This window comes from Macrosteles quadrilineatus, unplaced genomic scaffold (assembly GCF_028750875.1).
Source record: "Macrosteles quadrilineatus isolate MER2022 unplaced genomic scaffold, UCM_ALF_1.0 Scaffold_2__2_contigs__length_208266976, whole genome shotgun sequence".
Classification (NCBI taxonomy): domain Eukaryota; kingdom Metazoa; phylum Arthropoda; class Insecta; order Hemiptera; family Cicadellidae; genus Macrosteles; species Macrosteles quadrilineatus.
In genome coordinates, this window is record NW_026542595.1 from 8,163,124 (window position 1) to 8,189,372 (window position 26,249).

At 35.3% G+C, this 26,249-nt stretch overlaps 1 protein-coding gene across 1 annotated transcript in view; it reads right to left on the bottom strand.

The window, feature by feature from the left end:
- Positions 1–1,347: 1,347 nt before the first annotated feature.
- LOC128985673 (zinc finger protein 774-like) overlaps positions 1,348–26,249 on the bottom strand; it is a 77,089-nt gene continuing 52,187 nt past the window's right edge. The window contains exons 6-8 of the mRNA XM_054405441.1: positions 7,970–8,235; positions 7,639–7,866; positions 1,348–6,676 (exon numbers count right to left, since the gene is read on the bottom strand). Of these exons, the coding sequence (XP_054261416.1) occupies positions 5,689–6,676; positions 7,639–7,866; positions 7,970–8,235 (1,482 nt within the window). The 3' untranslated portion in view covers positions 1,348–5,688. The remainder of the gene's footprint in view (positions 6,677–7,638; positions 7,867–7,969; positions 8,236–26,249) is intronic.

Consider the following 26,249-nt stretch of genomic DNA (forward strand, 5'->3'; position numbering starts at 1 on the left):
ATTCATTCCGGGAACTTTTTGACTTTTATATTTATATTTACCGTCTTGCAAGTTAGTATGTATGTGTCAAGTGTTATTATACATATTTTTTAATTTACTTTCAGTAAATAACTAGTATATGTGTAAGGAAAGAAAACGAAGCATTATCAAGTGTTTAGAAATCCTGGCCTATAGCTTGAGGGATCTACCAATTTATTCCTACACAAGAACTCAGTTTTTAAAGTAGCCTTTTCAATTCAAATTTTTATAACTAAAAAGATTCACTGTGCTCCATTTTTTCTTACTTTACAGCACTGGTGTGATAAAGTAAAGGAACAATCGGGGTTCAAGGATTGAGAGGTAAGAAGTCAAATTAATTGTAATGCCTCAAATTCCAGCTGTTCATCTTGTCATTACCAATTCAATTGTTGACCTGCTGACTTCCGCTGGAAACTCACACATTTATTCCTTAACCTAAAAATTGGAACTACTGTAAATGATTTGCTAACCAACAGTAGCAGGTTTTATTGAAATAGTCAGACAATTCTAGTGAAATATACAAGTGATGTGCTCAAACGCTTAGTAATATTCTTTTACCACCTAAATCAAAGAAACGTTGCTGAAGAAATAGTATGTGAGCAAAACTTTTTATTGATTACCATTCACTGATAATAAAAATAACTCAAGATTAAATTTTATTTGTTTTGATTTCAATGCTGTAAGTCAACTGTTTCAATACATTCAGTATTGCTCAAAATATGCAACATTTTGTCTACTTGCACCTGAAACCGTACTTATGGTAAGAATGCTGCTATATTGCTGTATAGCAGTACCTATTCCCCGAAAAAAGGAACAGAGAGAGTATTGGTAAAGACAAGTTTTTAAGGCTCCTGCCTTAATTTTTTACTTGTGTCGTCAACACTATCTTTGTGTGATCCGTTGCATATAAACTTTCAGCAAATTTACATCATTTTTAAAATTATAGCTTCTATTTAGCGTTTCATCTTAAATTAGAATATTAAACTATCATAGCATTAATAAGAGTTGTACAGAACTGTTTGTTCATCTTGGTTCACTAATATTTTATATTTTGAGTTTGACATGTTTTATGTTGATAGTTTTATATTTACGGAAAGTAAATAAAGATAGGTCTTATAACACTTAAAACATATATTTACGCTTATACTGTTACTCACAAGACGGTAAATATACAAAAGATGGTAAGTGGTGATCGATTTCGATTGGACACTCCAATCATCATCAGACCCAATAGGCGAATCTTGTAATCCATTCCAATGCGAATCCATTCGCCTATTGGGCCTGATGATGATTGGAGTGTCCAATCGAAATCGATCACCACTTACCATCTTTTGTATATTTACCGTCTTGTGAGTAACAGTATAAGCGTAAATATATGTTTTAAGTGTTATAAGACGTATCTTTATTTACTTTCCGTAAATTTAATAACACGTACAATGCTGATCAAGAAGTTATTTAGTTTTATATTTGTTTCATAATTAGATGTACAGTACAACCTATTATTTCATACAGTAGGTAGAACATTTAATTCTACCACAAACTTAGGAAACTCAGGGGAGTTTCTCCTCCCTTTACCAGCAAAATCTGTGACACTAATTGCTTAGCTGGCAATATTGTCTAAAGAGTCCTTGGAGCCTAGACGTTAGATGTTTCAACACATAAAACAATTAAAAAAACTGAAAAGAACATTCTTATCCCACAGTGCACTAGATATTTAAATTACAATCACTCTTGTGTTTAAAAAAACATGTTGAGATAGTGAATACCTCTTTAGTGGCTGTTTGAAATTAACAAAATTAACATTGCTCTTATGGCAGGCAAATCCAAGATTTCTGTCAGCTTTAATGGACTCCCTTGGAAGAAAATTCAAAACTACAAAGAAAATTTATAATCTTACAGTGTCCTAGATATAAACTATGATCACTTTGGTGTTTATTTTTTAATGATTAATAACTCTTCAGCAGCTGTTTGTAAGTATCCACGATGGTCGCTAACATCCAAGGGCTCTTAAAATGTCATAGTAAGAGTAATAATAATATTGTTTGAAGTGTGTCATTAAAATTACAGTTAAGTCGATATGAACTTCATTGGTTATAATTTGTCATTTAAAAAAGCCTAAGTTAATGTAGAGATAGCAAATTTTCCAGGACAGTTTGGCCAAAATTTATGTGAGTGTGGTCAGATCTGGTCAAGTCTTGGCGAGGGGATACTTTTGTGAAAACATTTGTGTCTTGCTACCTTTATCATGACTCACTCACTCCTACCTCTAGCAGTGCCAATAACCTGTATGTTTTAGTGTGGCTAGTAGCGACCCGCACAGAAGTTTTGGCCAATCAGTAGCACTATTCAACTTTTTAAAATGACCCAATTTTTCAACATCTTATGAAAAGTTCAAGTTTTACAATTAGTGGTCTCATAAACTTATAACAATTTAATTGTTTTACTAATCTTGTTTACTAAAAAGGCCAAAGCAGCCTTTTTATAGGTTCAATTTATTTTTTATTTTTAGTGATATAATAAAATAGTATCTAAAACTAGTTTAATTATGGCTGTACAACTCAATTCAAAATATTATGATTGACTGTTATTTTTATTATCTCTACATGATCAACATGACCTGCTTATACTAATAATACTTTTTATCCTAAAAACCTGTTCAGTAAAACCCCACTAACTCAACACCCGGTAATTCGAGAGTCAACAGCGAACAGGATGTACAGAGGCTTTTTTCAGAACATTTAGTATATTCAAAATTTCTTTGAAGATCATTTACTCACTCAATATGTGAAAATATAAACATAAGTATGAAATAAACAAAATTGCCAAATTTGATTAAAATACATCCATAAACCAGCAAACTACAAAAGTTTTTTTATTCTCCATAAGAAAAATGTGGGAATTTTGAATTAAATTTTTTTTCTTTTTTTAAGCCCTACAAAATGGTTTGGAAATTGTGAAATTTTGATTTTCAATGTCAAAAATGGGAAATCCAATTTTTACCCCATAAAACCCCCATTCCCATAGTCCAATCATGCTGGTTTGCTAACTCATTCAAATAAACTAAGTTTACATGTTAGTACCAAATTTTGATTAAAATCGGATCATTTTTGCTTGAGTTATCTCGCTAATGGTCACATGTATATAAATATATACGAATTTGAACGGAGGGTGTTTTTGGCCTCTGGGGATCTCAAAACGAAAAAGTAAATCGGTCCTGCGTCTAGGTCTTACCATGAGACCTACGGTAATAGCTTATTCCCTATATGTGAAATTTGCTAAAATAAAAAAAATGAAAAAAAAACACATGGAGATACCATTGACTAGTACCTACATAGCAAATTTCATCAAAATCGGACTACGGGTGTGGTCTGTAGCTCTGTACACATCCACACATACAGACACACACACTTCGAAAACCACTTTTTTGGGTTCAGGGGGGCCCAAAATGGATATATCCACTCAAAACTCAAAAATTTTGACGAAACAAATACTTTCTCCAAAGTAAAAAGTAGTCTGTTATGTATTCGATTTAAAACCTATTAAAAATTTTATTGTTCTGTATAACTTGACAACCTCTGGGTTCACAAATTGCCGAGTTGTTGTTTCACAATAATTTTCACATAGGCCTACACTGTAGACAGAGTGGTTTTAGACCTTGCCTAACAATCAAAAGGTTGCCGGTACAATCCTGAGTAAAGTCAGTAGCTTTTTGATGGTTTGAAACTGGACCCGGCTGTCCCTGATCATTGGGCTTTAAATTAATGAACTAAGTTGTTCTGCTGTGCTTCACAACAGGACAAGAATACTTGGTGGAGAATAATGTGGGTCTAACAATCTAATGTAAAAAAAGTTACATACGCTTACAAAATCTCAATCATACTTATTGCTTGTGTTAATGAAAATCTCCTGTTTAGACTATTATATAAAAAAATTATCTGATTTTGATGAAATTTGGTATAAATGTGTAAACCTACAATAAACAAATTAGAAAAACCAGCATGATCAGACTATGGGAACAGGGGTTTATGGGGTAAAAATGGGCCATAGTTTCATATATAGGAATTAGTAATGCATTATTTGTACTTGTTTTGCCACAAAAAATAGTTGGCTCATTAGAGAGTAATTTTTAGAGTATTGAAAATAGCCTACTCTCTATTATGCTGTCACTAGAATCGTCAATTTTAGAAGGGTGAGCACAAGGATACATTATCATCACCATCCTGTTTTTCAATTTCGGAAACTTATCACATGACGTCGTGTGGGTCACTGACCAAACAGTTCCGCGCTCAAGTGAATTATTGTATTGCTATGTGCAACTGGAAGATCAATTCGGACGTTTTCAGTTGGATTTTTAAGTTACTATCTGAATGTGTACACACAGATTTTCAGTATTACATTTTGATATTCATAATAATTATATTTTAAATAAGACTAGTACAAAATGACATTTTTCTTGACTTTTGCAATATTTGCAGTTGATGCACGACCAGAAGATCGTAACATACAATACCATAATTTAAATTTAAATTCCTTAGTCTTGTAGATGATATTTTCAACTAGGTACTGTATTACATATTAAAAATAAAAAAAATAAAAATCTTAATTTTTTTTTTCAAACTTTAGAGCACATGCACAACCGGAACATAACAACCGATCTTTTTTTATTTTTTCCTGTTTTGGTCTTATAATTTAGCAACTTTTCAAGGTATTAAAACTCTAAAAAATATTGATTTTTTAAGCGACAAAACTTACAAACAAACCCACTGGTTCAATCGAAATTATTCTGAGAACCATCATCAGATTAATCATTTTAATAACTAGTTAGGTACATTTGCACTTGCCATGTTGTATCTGTTTTTACAAAAATATATAAGAATGTGCTGTTTAAATGACTTTGGGTGTTCAATGACTACATGAGTCTAATGACATTAGACAATTATAATTTAAATTATACATTCCAAATTATTGGCTGTTTAAAGCTGCCAGAGGAAGTTCTGATTTTATCTTCCACTCCCCACTACCCACATACTATGGAAGAGAACAAACTAGGTTTGTTGGTTAACCATTTGAACGCTATCCTATGATATATTATGGGACCCAAGACTAACATAACCAAACTTGTACTTTCATCAGTGCAAGCTAGTCCGTAACTACTAAGCTTGGGATTTCGGTAGACCATTATGGTTGGCCTATACAACACTAAAGGGTCAGATCACAGGCTGAGCAATCTAAGGGTTCTCTCTGACAACACAGTATATTGTGGCAGAGCTTGGTGGGAAGAGACACCCACCTAAAATAAACAGCGGATTGGATAGAAGATAGAAGTTTACAGGATGGGTGAATTTTTTGCGAGTTGCCTCAAATCTTACATTTTACTACCCTTGTTTTGTGTGTGTGAGTCTACCATTCTCTTGTTTTGAAATAATTTGGATTTTATAGTTGATTATATGAGGTGAAACATTATTAAAATAGGTATAGTCAAATCATTAAATAATCAATAGAGTTCAAAGGGTTAAAACAGGAATTGTGACTTTAGAGCAATCAGTCCCGTACTTATTTTGTTACGATATGGATTTTTAACAATTCTTTTTCATGATGCAACAATACTTTAATGTACACTCTATTTTAACTACTTTTTTATTGCTTAGAATGACAAGTACTAAGCTATGGCTAATACTGTTTACTAGGCACGGGGTGCAGACAAGGCATGATTTGCTCTGAGCTCTGAGCTCCACCCATGTGATGGTGGTGAGTTATCATTGACCGACTGCTAGAGCCTTGTTGTAACCCACTCTGACTCACTCGGTTGTGCATCCTTATTAATGGCACTGGATTGTTACTGTGTCGGCTGATCAGATGACTATCCGCATGAGCCTGCTGCATCTGCATACTCCTCTCTGCTGAAGATTCTGAAGGATGTCTGTTTAACAGTTCTCGCTGATGGTCAGGTTGTAAGGTACTATCAGTCGAGTCAGAAGTATGCCTATTTATAAGATCTTGATGCATCTGTGAATTCCTGTCGCTCGAAGATTCTGAACTGTGTCGGTTCAACAAGTCTCTTTGGAGATCGGAATGGTTGGTCTGCATCATCATAATGTTTCCCTTCTCGTTTTGTGAAGTGCCATCGGATGGCTTTGACGAGTGCATATTTAACATATCGACCCTCTGATGATCAGAGTGATTCTGCATTATAATGTCTGAGCTCTGTGTGGTTCTCTCTCCCTGATGATTCTGCTCTATCTGTTGTCCAGAGTTACTAGATGTATCCATCTGCTCCACACTATCTGACCTGCGCTGGAGGCTTTTTTGATTGTTTTTTGTACTTCTTGATGGTAAATCCATATGTTGTCTCTCATGAAGCATGAGGTGATTTTTCTGCGCAAAACTCTTACCACACTTTTCACATGCAAAGGGTTTTTCTTTGCAACTTCCGTTGGCGTGTCGTTGTCTGTGTTGGAACAGACCATGTCTTTGAGTAAATCCACGGCCACAGTCGCTACAAATATGTGTCTTCTTAAGACTGGTTACAACATTGACTGCAGTTTGTTTCAAAGACGCAGCTAAACTACAAATGTCAGCTAGGAAACTGTGATCCCCAAAGTGTAAACGTAAGTGTAGAGCAAGTCCTTCAACACTTGCAAAAGTTTCCCCACACTCCCTGAAAAAAATAAAACTCCCTCATCATAAATTCATTCAACTCAAGAGTTCAAGATGAAACATAAAATTAAACATAGTAACGAAGCCATTTACTGAATGCCTGAATTTATTTCATAATGGTACAGTAGAGTATCGGTTATCCGACCTTCATGGGCAATCATCTGTTATGGGGTCACCTCAAACATCTCCCACGATCACGACAACATGTTCCACGCTCGAGATGTGATTGTATACGCCCCGCAGTCGAAGCGCCACCTTGAACATCTCTCTGATCACAGAACCATTGTCAACATATCCCATGCTCACGGTGCGATTGTCAACACATCCTGCGGTCACAGCGTGAGTGTTAATAGATTTCACGATCACGTCACCATCCTCAACATGTCCCACATTCGCCACACGATTGTCAAGATATTCCGCGAGAACGGCGCTTCTTCAAAATGTCTTGTGGCCATGGCACCATCTTGAACATCTCCCGCGATCATAACACAATAAAATTTTCAGCATATCCAACGCTCACAATCTATTCACTTATCCTATCCGACCTTGCCACGGATTTAGGTCAGATAATCGAGACTCTACTGTTAATACAAGGTTTTTCGCTACCTTTCCACATATGGTATTTGTTCAACATTGAGTTTTGTTGTTATTATTATTTTAACAAAAAGTAAAAAGAGTAGTTTTACACTCTCTATGACTAACACTTTGAATTTTCCAAATTGCAATGATATTGCATGTGTTTCTTCCAAACCCCCTCCCGAAAATCAATTGATTCCTGCTTAAAGCTCAAACTTAAGTGGATGTTATGTTTGGAGTAGGTACTAATTTCAAAAAATATAATGTCTACGTTGGCTTTAAACTTGTATAGATGTTTACTGACTAAGCTATTATTATGAGTAAAACGTTAATTTTACCTATAAGGTTGTAATTAATTTAACAGGTTAACTAAATATTAACACTTACTTGCAAACTTTGTCTTTTGGGGCTTGCATTGAAGGTACAGTAGAAGGTGAGGGTGTGTTATCATTGTTAAACCTGATCTGGCCCTCAGGGAACCTGAACTGGCTACTGCTGTTTTCAGAGTATCTCGGAGAAGAATTACTATTGTTTGGAAACCGCTGGTTAATTCCATCGTTAAATCTTGTTGGAGAGCTATCAGTAAATCTAGGAGGGGAACCACTCTCATTGAATCTGAAAAATATTATTATTGCTTTTAATATCTGATTTGTTTAGTAACAGATCAAAGGAGAAATGAGTGTTAATCTAAAACACAGGCAATGTTCTCATTGTTCACCTGGTGGGTGAGAAGGACTGCTGATTGACAGGTCCACTGCCATTGCAGGAGCGCATATGCACCAGCAGAGTGCGTTTCTGCAGAAACTCTTTGCCACACTGGGGGCAGGACTCAGGGTTGCGGCCGTGCTGTCGCTCGTGATTCACCAGCTCAAACTTGCGCAAGAACCCGGCCCCGCAGTCAGGACAGTTGTAGGGGCTGAGACCTCCGTGGAACCTCGAGTGCATCACCAAGTGTTCCTCTCTTGAGAATGACTCTCCACAAACCTGGAAGGACAAAGTGATACAGGTACAAGACAAAAAACAGTTGTTGGCCCTGCCCAAATAAAACATACAGTACCTGGGCACCGAGCTTTGCTCGGGAAACTATACATTAAAGAATAAATAATAATAAATTTAAGCTTTAATTTAAAATAACTTATGTAACACGCTTTCATAGAACAAATTGTCCTAATAACAACACTGTTACGGTGTATATGGCATAATTAATGAAAATATTGATTGACATCAAATCAAGAGTTAAGTATTTATTTTATCTATACAAAGACACTTTAGGATTGGATAATGAGTAGTTTTAACCTTGAAGAATCTTTTGCAACCCTTGATTGGGGTTTCCATTGACAAATATTTCATGTTATTTAGTTTTTGTTTTGGCTTGGTTTAGTTGTATTACTTAGGCCTATTTACACAAAAATGTAGGTAGCCTAGCCTAGTTTAGGAGAAAAACCCTTTACACTTAAAGTCATCGCACTCTTGTGTATGCCTACAGATAGTCCAGGAGCTGAGGGGGTTTGAGCATGCATGAAAGTAGTACGCAATGTTATTGCTGATTATTGTAATATGGACTGTGGTGATCAAAATTATGTATGTCGCCTATTTCAAAAGTGGTCGATAAGGTGGGGGGGAGGGGGCAAACATGGCGGTTTGCGCTATGCGTTAAAACGCTGATAGTTCGAAAACGGTAAAAGATAGAACATCGGTTAAAACGTCTTTGGAATTCTAAATATGTGGACAACAATAATGGTTATTGGGTCCGAGGTCGTATCTCTATAAATAAACAAGTTATTGTATAAAATATGTAAAAATGGACTTTTCGTGTAGTTTTTTTAACCGAAAGTAGAATTAATTTGTGAGTGTCGCAAAGAAGTAATATAAAATATCTTTTCTGATAGTTGTAATATGGGCTGTGGTGATAAAAAATACACATGTCGCCTACTTTTCAGGTGGTCGAGAACTTGGGGGGAGGGGGGCAAAGATGGCGGAACGCGCTATGCATCGAGACGACTGTAGCTCGAGAACGGTACGAGATAGGACATCGGTTAAAACGTAGTTTTAATCCAAAACATATTACCAATAGAAAAGGTCATTGGGTAAAAAGTTGTATCTTAACTAATAAAAAAGTTATAACAATAATAAGCTTAACAAAATCTACATCGTACAGCTATTTTTTTCGAAAATCGTATGGATTGTCGATAAATAATAGTGTAATTCCTTAATTACTCGGCTATATATTAACTAGATGCATTTTCTTATAAGAAAAAAAATATATTATTACGAATACATTTGGTTTAAAATGTAAAACACGGCCTCCCAACGCCTTGGGGTTCGTCCGATAGGTTGCGTCATAATTGCTGCGCAGTGTTGCTGATATCGGCACAACTGTTAATAAGAACTGAATAACTGGCATAACTGAATAAGAATCTGTTACATAATCATATTATAATAACCTACAACTTTATAATAATTAAAATTGGATTTGTAGTGGTAATCTGTATTATGCATTTGATTGCGGCGAAACCCCAAAGTATTATACGTAGTTTGGAGGCCGTGTTTTACATTTTAAACCAAATGTATTCGTAATAATATATTTTTTTCTTATAAGAAAATGCATCTAGTTAATATATAGCCGAGTAATTAAGGAATTACACTATTATTTATCAACAATCCATACGATTTTCGAAAAAATAGCTGTACGATGTAGATTTTGTTAAACTTATTATTGTTATAACTTTTTTATTAGTTAAGATACAACTTTTTACCCAATGACATTTTCTATTGGTAATATTTTTTGGATTAAAACTATGTTTTAACCGATGTCCTATCTCGTACCGTTCTCGAGCTACAGTCGTCTCGATGCATAGCGCGTTCCGCCATCTTTGCCCCCCTCCCCCCAAGTTCTCGACCACCTGAAAAGTAGGCGACATGCGTATTTTTTATCACCACAGTCCATATTACAACTATCAGCAAAGATATTTGATATTACTTCTTTGCGACACTCACAAATTAATTCTACTTTCGGTTAAAAAAACTACACGAAAAGTCCATTTTTACATATTTTATACAATAACTTGTTTATTTATAGAGATACGACCTCGGACCCAATAACTATTATTGTTGTCCACATATTTAGAATTCCAACGACGTTTTAACCGATGTTCTATCTTTTACCGTTTTCGAACTATCAGCGTTTTAACGCATAGCGCAAACCGCCATGTTTGCCCCCTCCCCCCCACCTTATCGACCACTTTTGAAATAGGCGACATACGTAATTTTGATCACCACAGTCCATATTACAATAATCAGCAATAACATTGCGTACTACTTTCATGCATGCTCAAACCCCCTCAGCTCCTGGACTAAGATAATATAGGCTATAATGCTTAACACGTTGAGTGCGGGCATCATCAATAGATGATGTCCGACACTAGCACTGGTGGCGGACATCAGCTAAAGCTGACGTCATGCCACTCTCTCCACATTAGTTTAGTGTGAGCTCAGCCATTGCCGGGGAACGTTATAATCGTTGCCAGCCTGTAGCTTAGATTATGTAGCTTTAGTCTGGTGTAGGTTGGTACTAAAATTACCCGTAAAATCCCGTCTAGCAATACTTTTGTCCCGGTTCCGGCAATTTTCTCTTTTCGAGCCACTTTACAAAGACACTGGCTACGAATCCAGGCAGTGCTGCTACCTTTGGGTGTTTCAGTGAACTACGTCCACTCTCGGGCTAACACAGCACAATCACCGCTGCTCTTTTTTTATTCGTCAGACTGAAATATTTGAATGCCAATTGCGTTCACCGATTCAGTTGCGCTGCGGGGCTTCGCCCGGGCCTCGCCGCCATTATCGAGCGCCTGTTTGAAGGTATTCCGCACTGAACGTGTTAAGGATAGATAGCTTCCAGAGCAAATTCAATTGTTGACGTTTGTCGTTTTGTAACATTTGTCGACACACGACACGCTGCAACACAAACATTTTAAAACTTTTTAGGCAGTTTAGGAGACCAATCCCTACACACTTTTCAAAATCATCACAGTCTTGGGTACAGAAACATAGGCTATAATGCTTAAAATACAATAGATAGCCTCCACTCTCCAGAGAAATTTCGAGCTGGTGACATTTGTCGGTTTGCATCATTTTATGACATGCGACGCATGCTTTAACTTGGGATATGTTATATCATATCAATTTGCCAAACTTAGCTCAGTTTGAAAACGTATAACCTATTTAAGTAAAGTTTTGTAGCTAAGCCACATAGGTTAGGTCTAGCTCGACTAAGGGGTAAACGTTTCCCGGGTTGATCCATGTTGGTGAGTACCAAAAAGGAATCTTAGGTATAAACATGGTTGTATATCCAAGTTTGGCTGTCCTCGATAAAGGCCTAATTGCACTATTTTATTGACACTGACAAATAATAGGTTAGGCCTATAAGTTAATTGGGAGTTTATTTAATATCCAGTCCTAAACTTATAGCCATCTTAAGGCATACATAACTTACACCACAGAGAAGTAATATAAACACTCATCCTCTGTAGGCTTAAAGCTACCTATATTTTATTTGGGTTAGGATTAGTACTTTTTTTAGAGTTTCATTATGTACTGAACACACCTAGATATAGGGTATTAGTGATTCATGAAATGATCCATTTATAAAAAGCAACCTTACCGAGTTACCTAATGATGTACCCAGTGCCAGTACTTAAAACAAAAATTAGGGCTTAAGGCCTATGGATATTGGTTTTAAAACATAGCAGAATATGGCATTTCTAATCTAGTAGCATTGACTATATAACACTACTAGATTGAAAGCCCCATGCATTTGGTTGTGAACAAGCAATCAGCACACTCTGGCGGGAAGGGGCGATCATAGCGCTGACGTCACCGACCAGTAGGTGCTGCCACGATGTGGCGGGCAATGAAAACATGGTGCTGTCTGCTGTTACGACGCAATGTACAGACAGCCGACAGCTGAGCCATGCTACCCGCGCCCACGTGACTTGCCGGAACTGCACATCCGCTTCCCGCTCGCCTCGAATTCGTGTTGTTAGAAGTGAAGCGCGACTGATCATTAATTTAACTGCTTCGCTAAGAATCTGAGATATTAGAAAGGGACTCGTATCCTTATATTTATCGTGATATTTTAGTGGTTAGTGAATTTGATTGATAAAAAAGATGTCCTGTAGATATGTGTCAATTTCCTATCAAATCAAATTTAAAACGCCGATGAGAATAACTTAAATACAAATTTGCGTAATCAAACCCGTCATGTTGTAAATGTTTTGTTGTAAGAATTTATAATCAAATATTTAATTGGAATTAAGAAAGTGTGATATTTTATCAATAAATTAATAAATTGATTTATCCACATATCACAATGAAATTTTAATCTATTAAGTATAGTAGAATACATCCACCTAACATTTTGAAACTAGTGAACGAGCTTGAAATAACGACCACACAAAACGCCCAAAGCAAATAAAAACTGCAAAATGTGCTCAGAGAAAAAGAGAAAGTGAAATGACAGAACATGGGGGGTGGCAGAGCGTTCGTTCAGTTCGGGTATAAGGGCATTGCCTTCACACAATACCCGACAACCCCTTGGCTACACTATGATTTACAACATCTGTCTGCTATAGGGAAACAGGCAGCAGTTGATGTGTCAGTAATATGAGACATTGCTGCTGTAAAACGGGGTTAAATATTTGATAGGCCTATGGTAAGCCTCAGTTTTAATTTAGAAGTGTGATATAACTGTTACACGTCCTTTAGTTCCGTTATCAGCCAATTTTATATTTATAATCAACTATCGCCTGTAAAGTTCTTTAACCTTTGTTTGGTAAATAAGTAATAAATAAATGTCCAGGGTTTACAATGATGAATACATATAAACCTTTTATTAGTCAAATTGTACAAATAAGTAGGGTTATAAATTTAGATGAAACTCTTAATCTCAGGGTTCTAGGAATGTGCCGGCTTAAAGTAGGCTTATGTGATGTTGGATAGGCATAAGCCTAATGTTCATCACAAGTTATGTACAGTTCAATTTACACTTTTGAAAGAAGAAAGTTCAAATTTTGAATTTAGTAAAATTACAATTTAGGTAAAAGTTCAAAACGGCAAAAGCCAATAGAAATTTTGGAATGTGAGTATTTAGCAAAGTACAAGTTCAGTTTGATCTCACCCAAAAGTTTATGGTAGTCTTCTCCACAAATATATTTCTTGAGGTAAAAATGATATGTATTAAATAATTGAGAAAAATCTTGATATTTTAAATACTGTAAAGTTAAATCACCAATTAAAAGTTTTTAATAATCTTCCTGTCTTGCTTCTTCATTACTTATTCTCAATTGAAAAATCTTGATTCTTGATGTTCAATTTCATACATCTGTTTCAACAATTAGTTCACTGGTTTCTTGATGTCACTATTCACTGTTACTTTTATGATTGGTTGGTATTATATGAAGAGTATTTTAATTACATTTTTGAAAGTGAAAGAGAAAAATAATTTTGTAAAATAATTCAAACTGTATAAATAACTTCCAGTGATTATAAATTTAGCTTATTAAATAAATGACAGTGTTTGATGAGAATGTGAAATATGGAAATTTACAATATGTGGAACCTTTTGCCCTTTTACTGCATGTAAACACATGTGATAATTTAGAGGTATTAATTTAGCTAATAGTAGGCCTAGGTATTTGGATACATAACACATGGTTTATTAACATTCAACTTATATACAAATTCAAAAGTAAACAATGAGGATAATTTTGGAACATCTCACGCCATAGGGGCTCAGCCTGTGATCGATTTACTTTTTCGTTTCGATGTCCCCAGAGACCAGAACTCCATCCTTTCTCATTAAAAAATATGTATCTATACTACAGTATTATAAAACGTGGTGGTGAGAGTCAGTCTGTCTCCACTATATCACATCCATTTTTGCAACGCTAAAAATGTTAAACCGATGTAGTCAATATGAAGACCTATGAACGTTTTTTAGGTTTATTAACTACCCTTACCGGTACTTGGACAAATTTCGTACGTGGAAAGTCTATTAAAACTGAGTAGTGGGGAAAATATCATAATTAATTTGGTTCTAAAACATGTTACTATTATTATTTGGACTTAAAGAAATACTGCAAACTAATTGTTAACTATTATTACTTTAAACGGTAGGAGTTGATCCAACTCCAGAAACGTTGAGTATCCCAAAACACAAGAAACATTGATGAAGTTCAAATAATAATAATAATGGTGTAACAATAGTCTTGTGAATATTTGTTTACGAAACCAGTAGGGAACTGTACAAAGTCTCTGTTTTTTGGACGATTTTGATATTGTGATATCAAATTTACACTGCTTAACGTATAATTGAAATAGCCTTCAAAATACACAGCCTTTTATAATACTAGATGTTTATAAATGTTCACAAATCAATGGGAAAAAATAAATAATAAAAACCAGTGGGAATATATTACAAACAATTAAAAATCCGAAACGACCTTCACCCCCAACATGGTGATTTATTATATCACAAGTGTGTTTCATACATAATTGAAGTTCATTACCTAAACAATATCCTTTGTTTGGTGATTTCAGAGATAGAATTGACATTTATTGAATTGACCGTTACTTGGTCGTTTCGTTTGTATTTACAAAAAATGACAAACGTTGTTACCACGTTAAAACGTTTTTTCTTAAATTGTTTTGCAAAAAGTATTTTAATGGTTGCTCCTGATTGTTTTGAATGTTATTACTCTTTCATTAATAGGTTTAACTATTTTAATTATTACTATTTCAGCAATTTTGAGTATAAACGCTTAAGCATAAATCTATTTATTTCATTGGTAAAGTACATTATTGCTAAAGTTTCAATATTGTTTGGAGGTTAAGTTAAAATTATTTGAGTTCTTAACCAAATTCTTATTTCAAAGCTGGCCCGTTAGATAAGGCTTAGTATTATAGTTGTTACATTTGTATTATTCGTGACTTAATGGGTTAAAACAGTACTATATACATATATTTATATATATATGTTATGTGATTGTGGCCAATTAACAATACTTGTGTTGATAATGTTTCTTCTAGTAATATTATATTGAAATACAACTTATATCGTACTATATCTCTATATGAATGCACTTTGAAAAACTACGCTATTAAGTAAAATTTGTTTACTTTTAAAGTTTTAGTAACACACATCTAAGCACATCTAATAATTTGTACTTTACGTTTTCTTACCGCGGCAAGACCTGTATTTGTTTTTTTTTGTTTTTTTTTGTTTTTTATAAGTCTCAGTTATCTTTCAGATGTGTTACAGTATACGTATTAAACTTTATGGGCTTTATTTAAAAATTAATTCACATATTTTACTTTAGGTAACACATTTAATTTCATTAAATAAACACAAATGCATAGTATTTTTAATATAATTATTTAAAAATTATGAGCCAATTCAAATAACCTCCTCAGTGCCTAAAATATAAAAAAATTGTCTACAATATAAACTATATTCTCGATGTAAATTATTCAATCGTTGATTCACTATTTTTTTGCTTTTAGTAACTGTAGATATGTGCTTTGTTCTTTGTGCATGCTATTATTTATACTTTTTCATTACTATTTACACTAATTATATTCATGGTTATACGTAATAAATATTATTTTTACACAATTTATTTAATTTCATTTACCACTATTTCAATTTAAGTATCACATCACTTTGTAAAAAGTGTAATGCAAAATGCCTGAATTATTTTGCAATGCAGATTTGTCACATTATTTTTCAAACCAGATAACGAGAACCCCAGCGTATGCAGGAGTATATTTTCTTTTAACGCATTAAACAAGCATTTATTTCTATACAGCAGAACCAAATTTTTGACCAGGGTGTTTTATATTTTTATATATTGGGTTGTCTGTAGCTGCCGATGTGGGGTCTTCATTTGCTAAATCATAGGGTCATAAACGAGGGATCGTAAACTTTCACCGTACCCCAGCTTACAAAAGCCGAGATATCCTCGCGGTCACGTCCCTGTGGGCATTGACTATGCAGCGGGGGTGTTTTTACAGTCTGGGAGATCCAAACAACAGTTTGGACTCAACAAGTTTTCTTTGTACTGTACATAAGCAAATAAGAAATCATTTTTCTGTTAATTAAATTTATCTTTCGATTATTTGTTTGGAGTAAAGAAATTACTAACCTTCACTAAGCTTTGTTAATTTTAAAGATTTTTACGATGACAATTTTTATAATGAATACATTTTGCACTATTTGCTTTAGAATTATAAGGACGATCACAGAAGAATTTCAATCAGAATTAATTTTTTTTTTTAAATCCATTTCTCGGTTTTGTCATAGTTTTATGGGAAAATAACATAAGTTTCAAGAACTTTTGAACCGTAGTTTTTACCGGAATATGGGGCTGCACTAGATGTAGTTAAGAATAAAAAGGATTATCACATACGAGTACTTAATTCAATCAAAACAGGGGTTTTCTTTAGAAATTACGATTTTTTCTTGTATTAAGGGATATTTTGTTGAAATACCATAATTTACAATGGAATTTTAACCGTAATTTTTACAGAAATTGGAGTTATACTATTTTGTTCTGAATTTAAAGGGTTACAACATACTACAGTACTATTTTTTCAAAATCGTTCGGTGATTTCAGACATCAATTCAGTGGATATACCCACTCAAAACTCATACAGTACTCGAAAATTTTGGGGTAAACAATACTTTATCCATGTACTAACTAATAGGGGGAGAAATTAAAAATAAGTTGTCAAAGATTTGCTATAACCTCTTGAATAAATTCGTACCGTACCAAGCATACGGACGTGCAAATGCGTAAACAAAACGCGGTATCGCGCGCGCAGCAGTAGCCTACTACATCAGGAGCAGAGCAATGACCTACATCGCATTCACACAGCTGCGCCGCCGCCGCCGAGTACATCATCGCGAGCGCGGGCAATCGTATACTCCGCATCGCCGAGTCTAGTCCAACAGTTTAGTCTAGTCTAGTCCGCCGCTAAGCTCAGTCCAGTCCAGTTGGCAGCAACTGCAGCGCGCCAGGCGACGGTTCCATGAACTTCGTGGTGATGGTGCTGCGATCTAAGTAGAGGGGTCAGTACTACGTGCATCCACCGTGCACAACACAGTACATTGTAGAAATTTCCTGTTCACGCGTCCTCCCGCATAGTCTTCAATCTAGTAGTGTTATATAGTCAATGCTAGTAGCCATTGATTAGTGTGAATAAACAAAACATGGATGAACAACCAAGTCAAGCTAAGTTACTAACCCAGTTGTTCAGGCAAGGACAACCTGAAAGGATCCATCTCAACAAGGCTTAAACTTTAGAACAAATCCTAGTGTTTGATCTATTTAAAATTTTATTTTTCTGAAATAGATAGCTAAATTATCCAGTGCAATCATCCCACACTGCTAATTGCAACACTCTTAGTTAGTGCTAGTAGTAAGTTAGGTTACAATTAATTATTTTCGCTATGACCGATTCAGTGTAACATCAGGTTTGGAGAGAAAGGGCTAATTGCCTGAGAATACGTGTGAGAAAGGATAGGATAAGCAGGCTTACCTTAAAAAATGTAGGCATCCCACTTCATTCACTACAGAACACAGAAGGACACAAACAAAAGAAAAATAAACACTGGATATTTCGAGGCCACTGGCCCCTTTCTCAACATGGAGAGTCACATTGGATATTAATTAAGAGTCTTTCACTGGTAAGGAAACAATGTTGCCAACACACTATGAATTTACAAATGAATATTTACAGGTTATGAGTCATTGATTTTATTTACACTTAGTCTAAGCCTGCTTTTTAGGTGTGGAAGGGGAAAGGAAAATGTTAGGCCTATCTGAGATTGAGGTTTTGGGGGCTCCCTGAATTTAGTGAACCATTGATAAGAGAGTTCCCATCTCCTTAGTTGTGATGGGTTACAGGTGGGAGGGAAAGATCTTATTATTTTTGAATTGAAACAACTGTTTAAATCTTGCATATTGTGGCTGGTAGCATGAATAGGCACTGGCTTTTCTGGATGGTTGTTTTTTATGTCTGTCCTATGATTGTTCATTCTTGTTCTAAAACTGGTGGTGGCAAGTCCAATGTATTGAGATGGGCAATGGTTGCATTGAAGTTGATATACAACATTTTTCGTGGAGCATGTATTGTGTCCTTTAATTTTGAAGGTTTCTCCTGTTGATATGCTTGTAAATGTTGTGCTGGGCCTATTAATGTGGCAGGTTTTGCATCTTGCCATGTCACATGGGAATGAGCCTTCTATGGGTTTATCTTGGTCTTTGTTAGGTTTTGATTGTTTAGGGTGAACTAACAACTTTTTTAAATTGGCTGGTTGTCGGAATGTAGTTGTGGGAGGTTTTTCCAAGAAGTCTTTGGTGTGTGGGGATGCTCTGAGGATTTTGAAACCGTCTTTTAAAATTGTGTTTAAGGATTGGAGGCCGTGGTGGTAGGTCGTGATAAGCTGCAGGTTTTGTTGGGAGTTTCTTTTTTGAGTAGGCCTAACGTTGGTGGTTTCTGATTGAGCAAGACGGATCTCCAACCAGATTGGCCGGATAACCTCTTTTAGTAAGGGAGTTTTTCATTCTGCTATTGAACTTTTCCAGTTCTATGTCAGAGGAACAAATTCTTTTGGCTCTCATGGCTTGGCTGTAAGGAATTGAACGTTTAGTGTTGGTAGGATGGCAGCTATTGAAGTGAAGGTATTGCAGGTGGTTGGTTGGCTTAATATGAATTCCAGTTTCGATGACACCATTTTGTAATTTTAAATTTACATCCAGGAAAGTGATTTCTGCGGTGGACGTGGTGTGGGTGAATTGGAGGGGACTGAAATTGGAGAGGTCATTCAGAAATTTAGTCAGATCCTCCTCTGAATTTGTCCAGATCATGAAGATATCGTCAATGAAACGAAACCAGCAGGTGGGTTGGGTTTTTTGTGTTTTCAGGAATGATTGTTCAAGGCGGCCCATGAATAAATTGGCATATGATGGGGCCATTCTAGTGCCCATTGCAGTACCCTTTATTTGTAGGAAATTTGTGCCTTCAAATTGAAAGTTATTTTTTTCTAGGATAAATTTGGCTAAATTAACTAAAAAAGCTGTACTCGGAGACGTATTGTTAGGCCTTTGGTCCAGGAAATGTTCTATAGCAGCTAGGCCATGTACATGAGGGATGTTTGTGTATAGTGAGGTGACGTCTATTGTTACCAATATGGTATTTGGTGGTAGAGGGGTGGTTATTGATGATAGGCGGTCCAGAAAGTGGTTTGTGTCCTTAATATGAGAGGGTAGGCTAATGACATGTGGCTGAAGATAAGAATCTACGTAGGCTGAGATGCGTTCCGTTGCTGAGTTGTATCTGGCTTCTATTGGGCGTCCTGGAGGAGGTGTAATGTTTTTATGAATCTTAGGGAGGATGTAAAACTGTGGAGTGGTGGGACTTTGGTTTATTAGTAGATTTAATGATTCCGGAGAGATATTTTGGTTGGGTGCTTCTTTGCTTAGACAAGTGGTTAGTTCAGTGTGGAATTTGTCGGTAGGATCTTCTTGCAATGGTTTGTAAACACTCTTATCAGCTAGTTGTTTATAGGCTTCTGTTTGGTAGTCTTTTTTATCCATAACTACTGTTGTTGATCCTTTATTGGCCGGGAGAATCATTATAGTTTCATTTTTCTGTAAGGACTGCAGAGCTCTTCTTTCTTCTTTTGTTAGATTGTTGGTTTCTGGACCGCCTATCTTCAATAACCACCCCTCTACCACCATATACCATATTGGTAACAATAGACGTCACCTCACTATACACAAACATCCCTCATGTACATGGCCTAGCTGCTATAGAACATTTAATGGACTAAAGGCCTAACAATACGTCTCCAAGTACAGCTTTTTTAGTTAATTTGGCCAAATTTATCCTAGAAAAAAATAACTTTCAATTTGAAGGCACAAATTTCCTACAAATAAAGGGTACTGCAATGGGCACTAGAATGGCCCCATCATATGCCAAATTATTCATGGGCCGCCTTGAACAATCATTCCTGAAAACACAAAAAACCCAACCCACCTGCTGGTTTCGTTTCATTGACGATATCTTCATGATCTGGACAAATTCAGAGGAGGATCTGACTAAATTTCTGAATGACCTCTCCAATTTCAGTCCCCTCCAATTCACCCACACCACGTCCACCGCAGAAATCACTTTCCTGGATGTAAATTTAAAATTACAAAATGGTGTCATCGAAACTGGAATTCATATTAAGCCAACCAACCACCTGCAATACCTTCACTTCAATAGCTGCCATCCTACCAACACTAAACGTTCAATTCCTTACATCCAAGCCATGAGAGCCAAAAGAATTTGTTCCTCTGACATAGAACTGGAAAAGTTCAATAGCAGAATGAAAAACTCCCTTACTAAAAGAGGTTATCCGGCCAATCTGGTTGGAGATCCGTCTTGCTCAATCAGAAACCACCAACGTTAGGCCTACTCAAAAAAGAAACTCCCAACAAAACCTGCAGCTTATCACGACCTACCACCACGGCCTCCAATCCTTAAACACAATTTTAAAAGACGGTTTCAAAATCCTCAGAGCATCCCCACACACCAAAGACTTCTTGGAAAAACCTCCCACAACTACATTCCGACAACCAGCCAATTTAAAAAAGTTGTTAGTTCACCCTAAACAATCAAAACCTAACAAAGACCAAGATAAACCCATAGAAGGCTCATTCCCATGTGACATGGCAAGATGCAAAACCTGCCACATTAATAGGCCCAGCACAACATTTACAAGCACATCAACAGGAGAAACCTTCAAAATTAAAGGACACAATACATGCTCCACGAAAAATGTTGTATATCAACTTCAATGCAACCATTGCCCATCTCAATACATTGGACTTGCCACCACCAGTTTTAGAACAAGAATGAACAATCATAGGACAGACATAAAAAACAACCATCCAGAAAAACCAGTGCCTATTCATGCTACCAGCCACAATATGCAAGATTTAAACAGTTGTTTCAATTCAAAAATAATAAGATCTTTCCCTCCCACCTGTAACCCATCACAACTAAGGAGATGGGAACTCTCTTATCAATGGTTCACTAAATTCAGGGAGCCCCCAAAACCTCAATCTCAGATAGGCCTAACATTTTCCTTTCCCCTTCCACACCTAAAAAGCAGGCTTAGACTAAGTGTAAATAAAATCAATGACTCATAACCTGTAAATATTCATTTGTAAATTCATAGTGTGTTGGCAACACTGTTTCCTTACCAGTGAAAGACTCTTAATTAATATCCAATGTGACTCTCCATGTTGAGAAAGGGGCCAGTGGCCTCGAAATATCCAGTGTTTATTTTTCTTTTGTTTGTGTCCTTCTGTGTTCTGTAGTGAATGAAGTGGGATGCCTACATTTTTTAAGGTAAGCCTGCTTATCCTATCCTTTCTCACACCTGTTCTCAGTGTAACATCAGTCAGAATCAGACGACATTATTGACAACGACACGACACGACAACCAACGAAAAGAGTAATTTAGTGATGACAATTATTATTAAAACCATTAAAAAAATAAAAAATAAGATATATTGCTCGTTTATATTGGCAAAAGTATTAAATAAACAGTAATAAAGCTGAGGCTGAGGCTAATATAAGAATAGTTTTTTCATGGATTAGAAACTCATTACTCTCTAAAGTTTTATAATATAATACAAATTCTTATACATCAAACGATTTAATGAACTGGAGCAAAGTCGAGTCGTTCTCTTTCTCTCTGTCACAAGTTGGCAAAATTGTATGTCAGAAGCCAATCAATGAATCAATACACATCAGATTCAGAAGTAACAGTCAGTCACCTGGACCTCGGAAAGTGCTTCAAGAGCTTTTTGTGCATGCGCAAGCTGAGGTGCCCGTGGGTACAGAACGTCACGTTATGTCATAAAATGTAAACAAAATGACAATAATGGCGGAATGTTTTCTCATAAGGCCCATTTTAAATTTTCAAAAGTTTGTACTCATATTATGGCGAAAATAGATTTTTCCTGGCTATACCACTGGTCTAGAACTTATTTTTGACACAGAACTTAGTTATTCCGTAAATATAAACGTTTTTGTTAGGGCCGATTCCCAGATCGAGTGGACAATTATTCAAACTTTACTCGTATTATATATAGGATAATGTACTATACATCTATGGGAAGATGATCCTTAGATCATCTAGTAACATCTAGTATAGTAGAGGCCCGTTGGTATAGTATTTAATGTTTTTATTAGCTATTACCTGACACTATGAGCCATGACTTCTCTACGGGATAAAATTACCTAACTTTTTCTTTTTAATGTAGTGATGTTTCAGTTAGTTAGTTTCAAGTTTCAATCATTCACAGTAAGTATCAATTCCTGGGGTGCCCACAAGGGGGGGTTGTGACGCAGACTGCGTAGTTGAAATTTTGGGGGGGGGGGGTTGCAAAAATTCAAATGGGAGGGGGGGTGGCTAAAGTTAATTGCAACAGTGTTCAACGTGACGACAATCAAAAATATTTTACAAGTCACCAGATAGAAAGTGGATTAATTAATGCCAATAATTATTATTTTATTCAATTAGTTAAAATAGGATTTTAGGATGGTTTAGGATTAGTGTAGGAAGTTATTATTCAAGATTAGACAGACGTGAGATCTAAGAGGGAGGGCACGGAATAGCTCAACTGCTGAGATAGATAAAGAAAACGAGTGGTACAGACTACAGACACGTCCAGCTACACCGCGACTCAGCACAGAACGCTTTGTTGACATAAAGCTCATTAAAATACAATCAATTCAGACCAATTTTTAAAAAAGGCACACATAAAAATAGTCAAAATTACAGACCAATTTCTTTACTCAGTAATGTATCTAAAATTTTTGAAAAAATTATTCATCTTAGAATTGCAAATTACCTGGAATGTAACTCAAAACTGTGTCAAGAGCAGTTTGGTTTTAGAAGAAATCTAAGCACACATAATGCTCTTTTTACTTATATTAGTAGTGTCCTTAAAGCTCTGGATCAGTCACAGTTGACTGCAGGAGTTTTCTGTGACTTATCCAGGGCTTTTGACTGTGTGGACCACAGGTTGCTGCTGATCAAATTGAAGAATATTGGATTGGAGGGAATGGCACTAGAATTATTACGATCATACCTATTCAATCGAAAGCAGCGTACAATAGTAATAAAAAAATCAATAAAATATTATTCTAACTGGGCCAGCGTTACATATGGTGTTCCCCAAGGTTCCATACTTGGGCCTTTATTATTTATTATATTTATTAATGACTTGCCTAATTGCCTTTCCACAAATTCCTGTGCTTTCACTTTGTATGCCGATGACACAACTGCTCTTTTAAAAAGAAAAACACTAAGTGAACTTAAATTAACTTTTGACAGCACAATTAAACAAATCAATGAATGGTTTGAGAGCCATGGCCTGAAATTAAATGAATGTAAAACTAACATTCTTCAATTTAAACTCAGAAACAGAGTTACAGACACCACAATCAGTAATACAAAAATTGTTAAGTTTTTAGGTCTAAATTTAGACTCAAAATTAAGTTGGTCTGATCACATTCATCATCTAAATAAAAAATTAAGGTCAACAAGGTATTCACTAAGTGTACTATCCAAGGTCACGCTGCTAGAAGTCTGCTTGACAGTATATCATGCATATGTTCATTCTTTGCTGGCTTATGGCGTCACTCTATGGGGTAACTCTGCAGAGGCCAAGAAAGTGTTCACTTGCCAAAAATCAAATCTCAGAACTATTTTTCACCAGAAGTCTAAAAAAAGCTGTAAACCTTTTTTCAAAAAACATTCCATTTTAACATTATCTTCTCTTTATATATTTGAAATAGCAAAGTATGTTCATGCAAATCCTTTCTTTTTTGAAAAATATAAAATAAATCATAACTATCAAACGAGAAATAATAATAAAACTTTTCAATATCCCAAACATTCGCACACAAAATTTGAAACTGGGCCTCTTTACATGGGATTAAAAATCTACAATCATTTACCTAATTCATACAGAACTTTATCAAAATCAAATTTTACATATAAACTGAAAGAGACTTTGAGCCAAAAAGCGTATTACAAAATTCAGACGTTTTTAAAGATAAATTGTAATAGTTTTTACTCTTGTCAGGGTATAATTAGATTAAGGAACCTAGATATAAATTGACCATGTACCAGCTTGGGAATTACTTTTGTAATTATTGTATCAGGCGTTATGTACAATAAAGCTTTGTCTATTGTCTATTGTCTATCAAGTAGCATAGGCTACAATACTTTACACTATTGTGTAGATACTCGATTACCTGACCTAGTAGTGGAGGGGGGGGGGGAGAATGAAAAATACAGTTAATCCCATATAGAATAAAAACAGATGACAAACCAAACAAAATTAAAAACGCTGTAAACAGCCATTAACGTCATGATTTGCATTTTTATAAACGAAATTCAATATTGCACAATCATTGATTATTATTGTGCAATTATGACATTTCAAATTATTTATCTTGGTTCAGTTGCACAAACGGCAACGTTTAAAAATATAGCTAACTCAAACTCAACTAATAACTAGCCAAACACTGCATTGCTATAAATAACGTAAATATTAAACCTTAGAAAGTGTTATAAGCTACTGCTCATGATATAAGGAAAGGCTACCGGTAGGTGCTGTATCACAACATAGGAATTGATAGATAAGTAATAAAAAAGTGTAAAATTATATTTAGAGAAAGTAAAAATACTCTTAAAAAAAGAATGTAACGAGAACAATCTCGTTATTCTTTTTCTTTGTTCTTCTGTCATTTATTAGGTTTCTCTTCAATTCATACACAAATTCAACAAGTCGCCATATTTAGGCCTACTCGTTGCCCAATCAGAGCCTTGATTCCCCAGCTGTTGTATCTGAAATCTGATGTAATATAGCGCACAGCAGACAGACTGAGCAGACAATTGTTGGCGCAAGCGTTGTTTCCATTTCATTTTCATCAAAGGAGCTGTGATGTTTCAAACGGGAGGAAAAGGGGGTCGTTAAATCAAGAGAAAGACGCTGACAATTCGTTAAGCAGAGGTTACGAACGCTATATTCCGGCAATAATAAATTCCCTAAATTGAGGTGACTTATAAAACTCTAATTTTATTTATATAGAAAGATAAGTTTTCCAGTCCTGTACAACACTGATTCACGGTCTTTTCCTGGTAATCAAAATTCAAGTACAACTTGATACACACAGAATCTCCGGTTCCCAACCTGGATGATGGCTAGCTATTTAATTTAATTTACAGTTACATAATACCCGTGATAAACACTATCCGTTATATATCCGACTTTTTATATCCTGTTATAAAATTATATCCTGTTTAATATATTATATCCTGTTTAATATATTATATATTATATCCTGTTATATATTATATCCTGTTTTTTCCGACAGTTTTTCCGAAATTATGGAAAACTGTTCCTTTAATTTAGTTGAAGCTCATAAATTCTTAGGGGTTTACGTAGATGACGCAGTTAAATGGGATTCACATTTGAATTATTTACGTAACAAAATTAGGTCGATATCATCTTTATTCATACATTTAAGGGACTGTGTTTCTATTGAGACACTTAAAGTAGTTTATCATGCTTATGTGGAGTCAGTGTTAAGATATGGCATAATTTTATGGGGTCAAGCTACTGGTATTAAAACTTTATTCAGGTTACAAAAACGTATTATTCGTATTATTACCAACTCTCATCCACGCAGTTCTTGTAAGAAACATTTTCAAAATTTAAGAATTCATACATTAACGGGGTTGTATATACTAGAATTATTAAATTACATACATTCAGTTAAAAATGAGCTACCAGAAACAATACATTTTAATCACAGGTATGAAACCCGAAATGAAAATATATTTAGACTCCCCAGACACCGTTTGA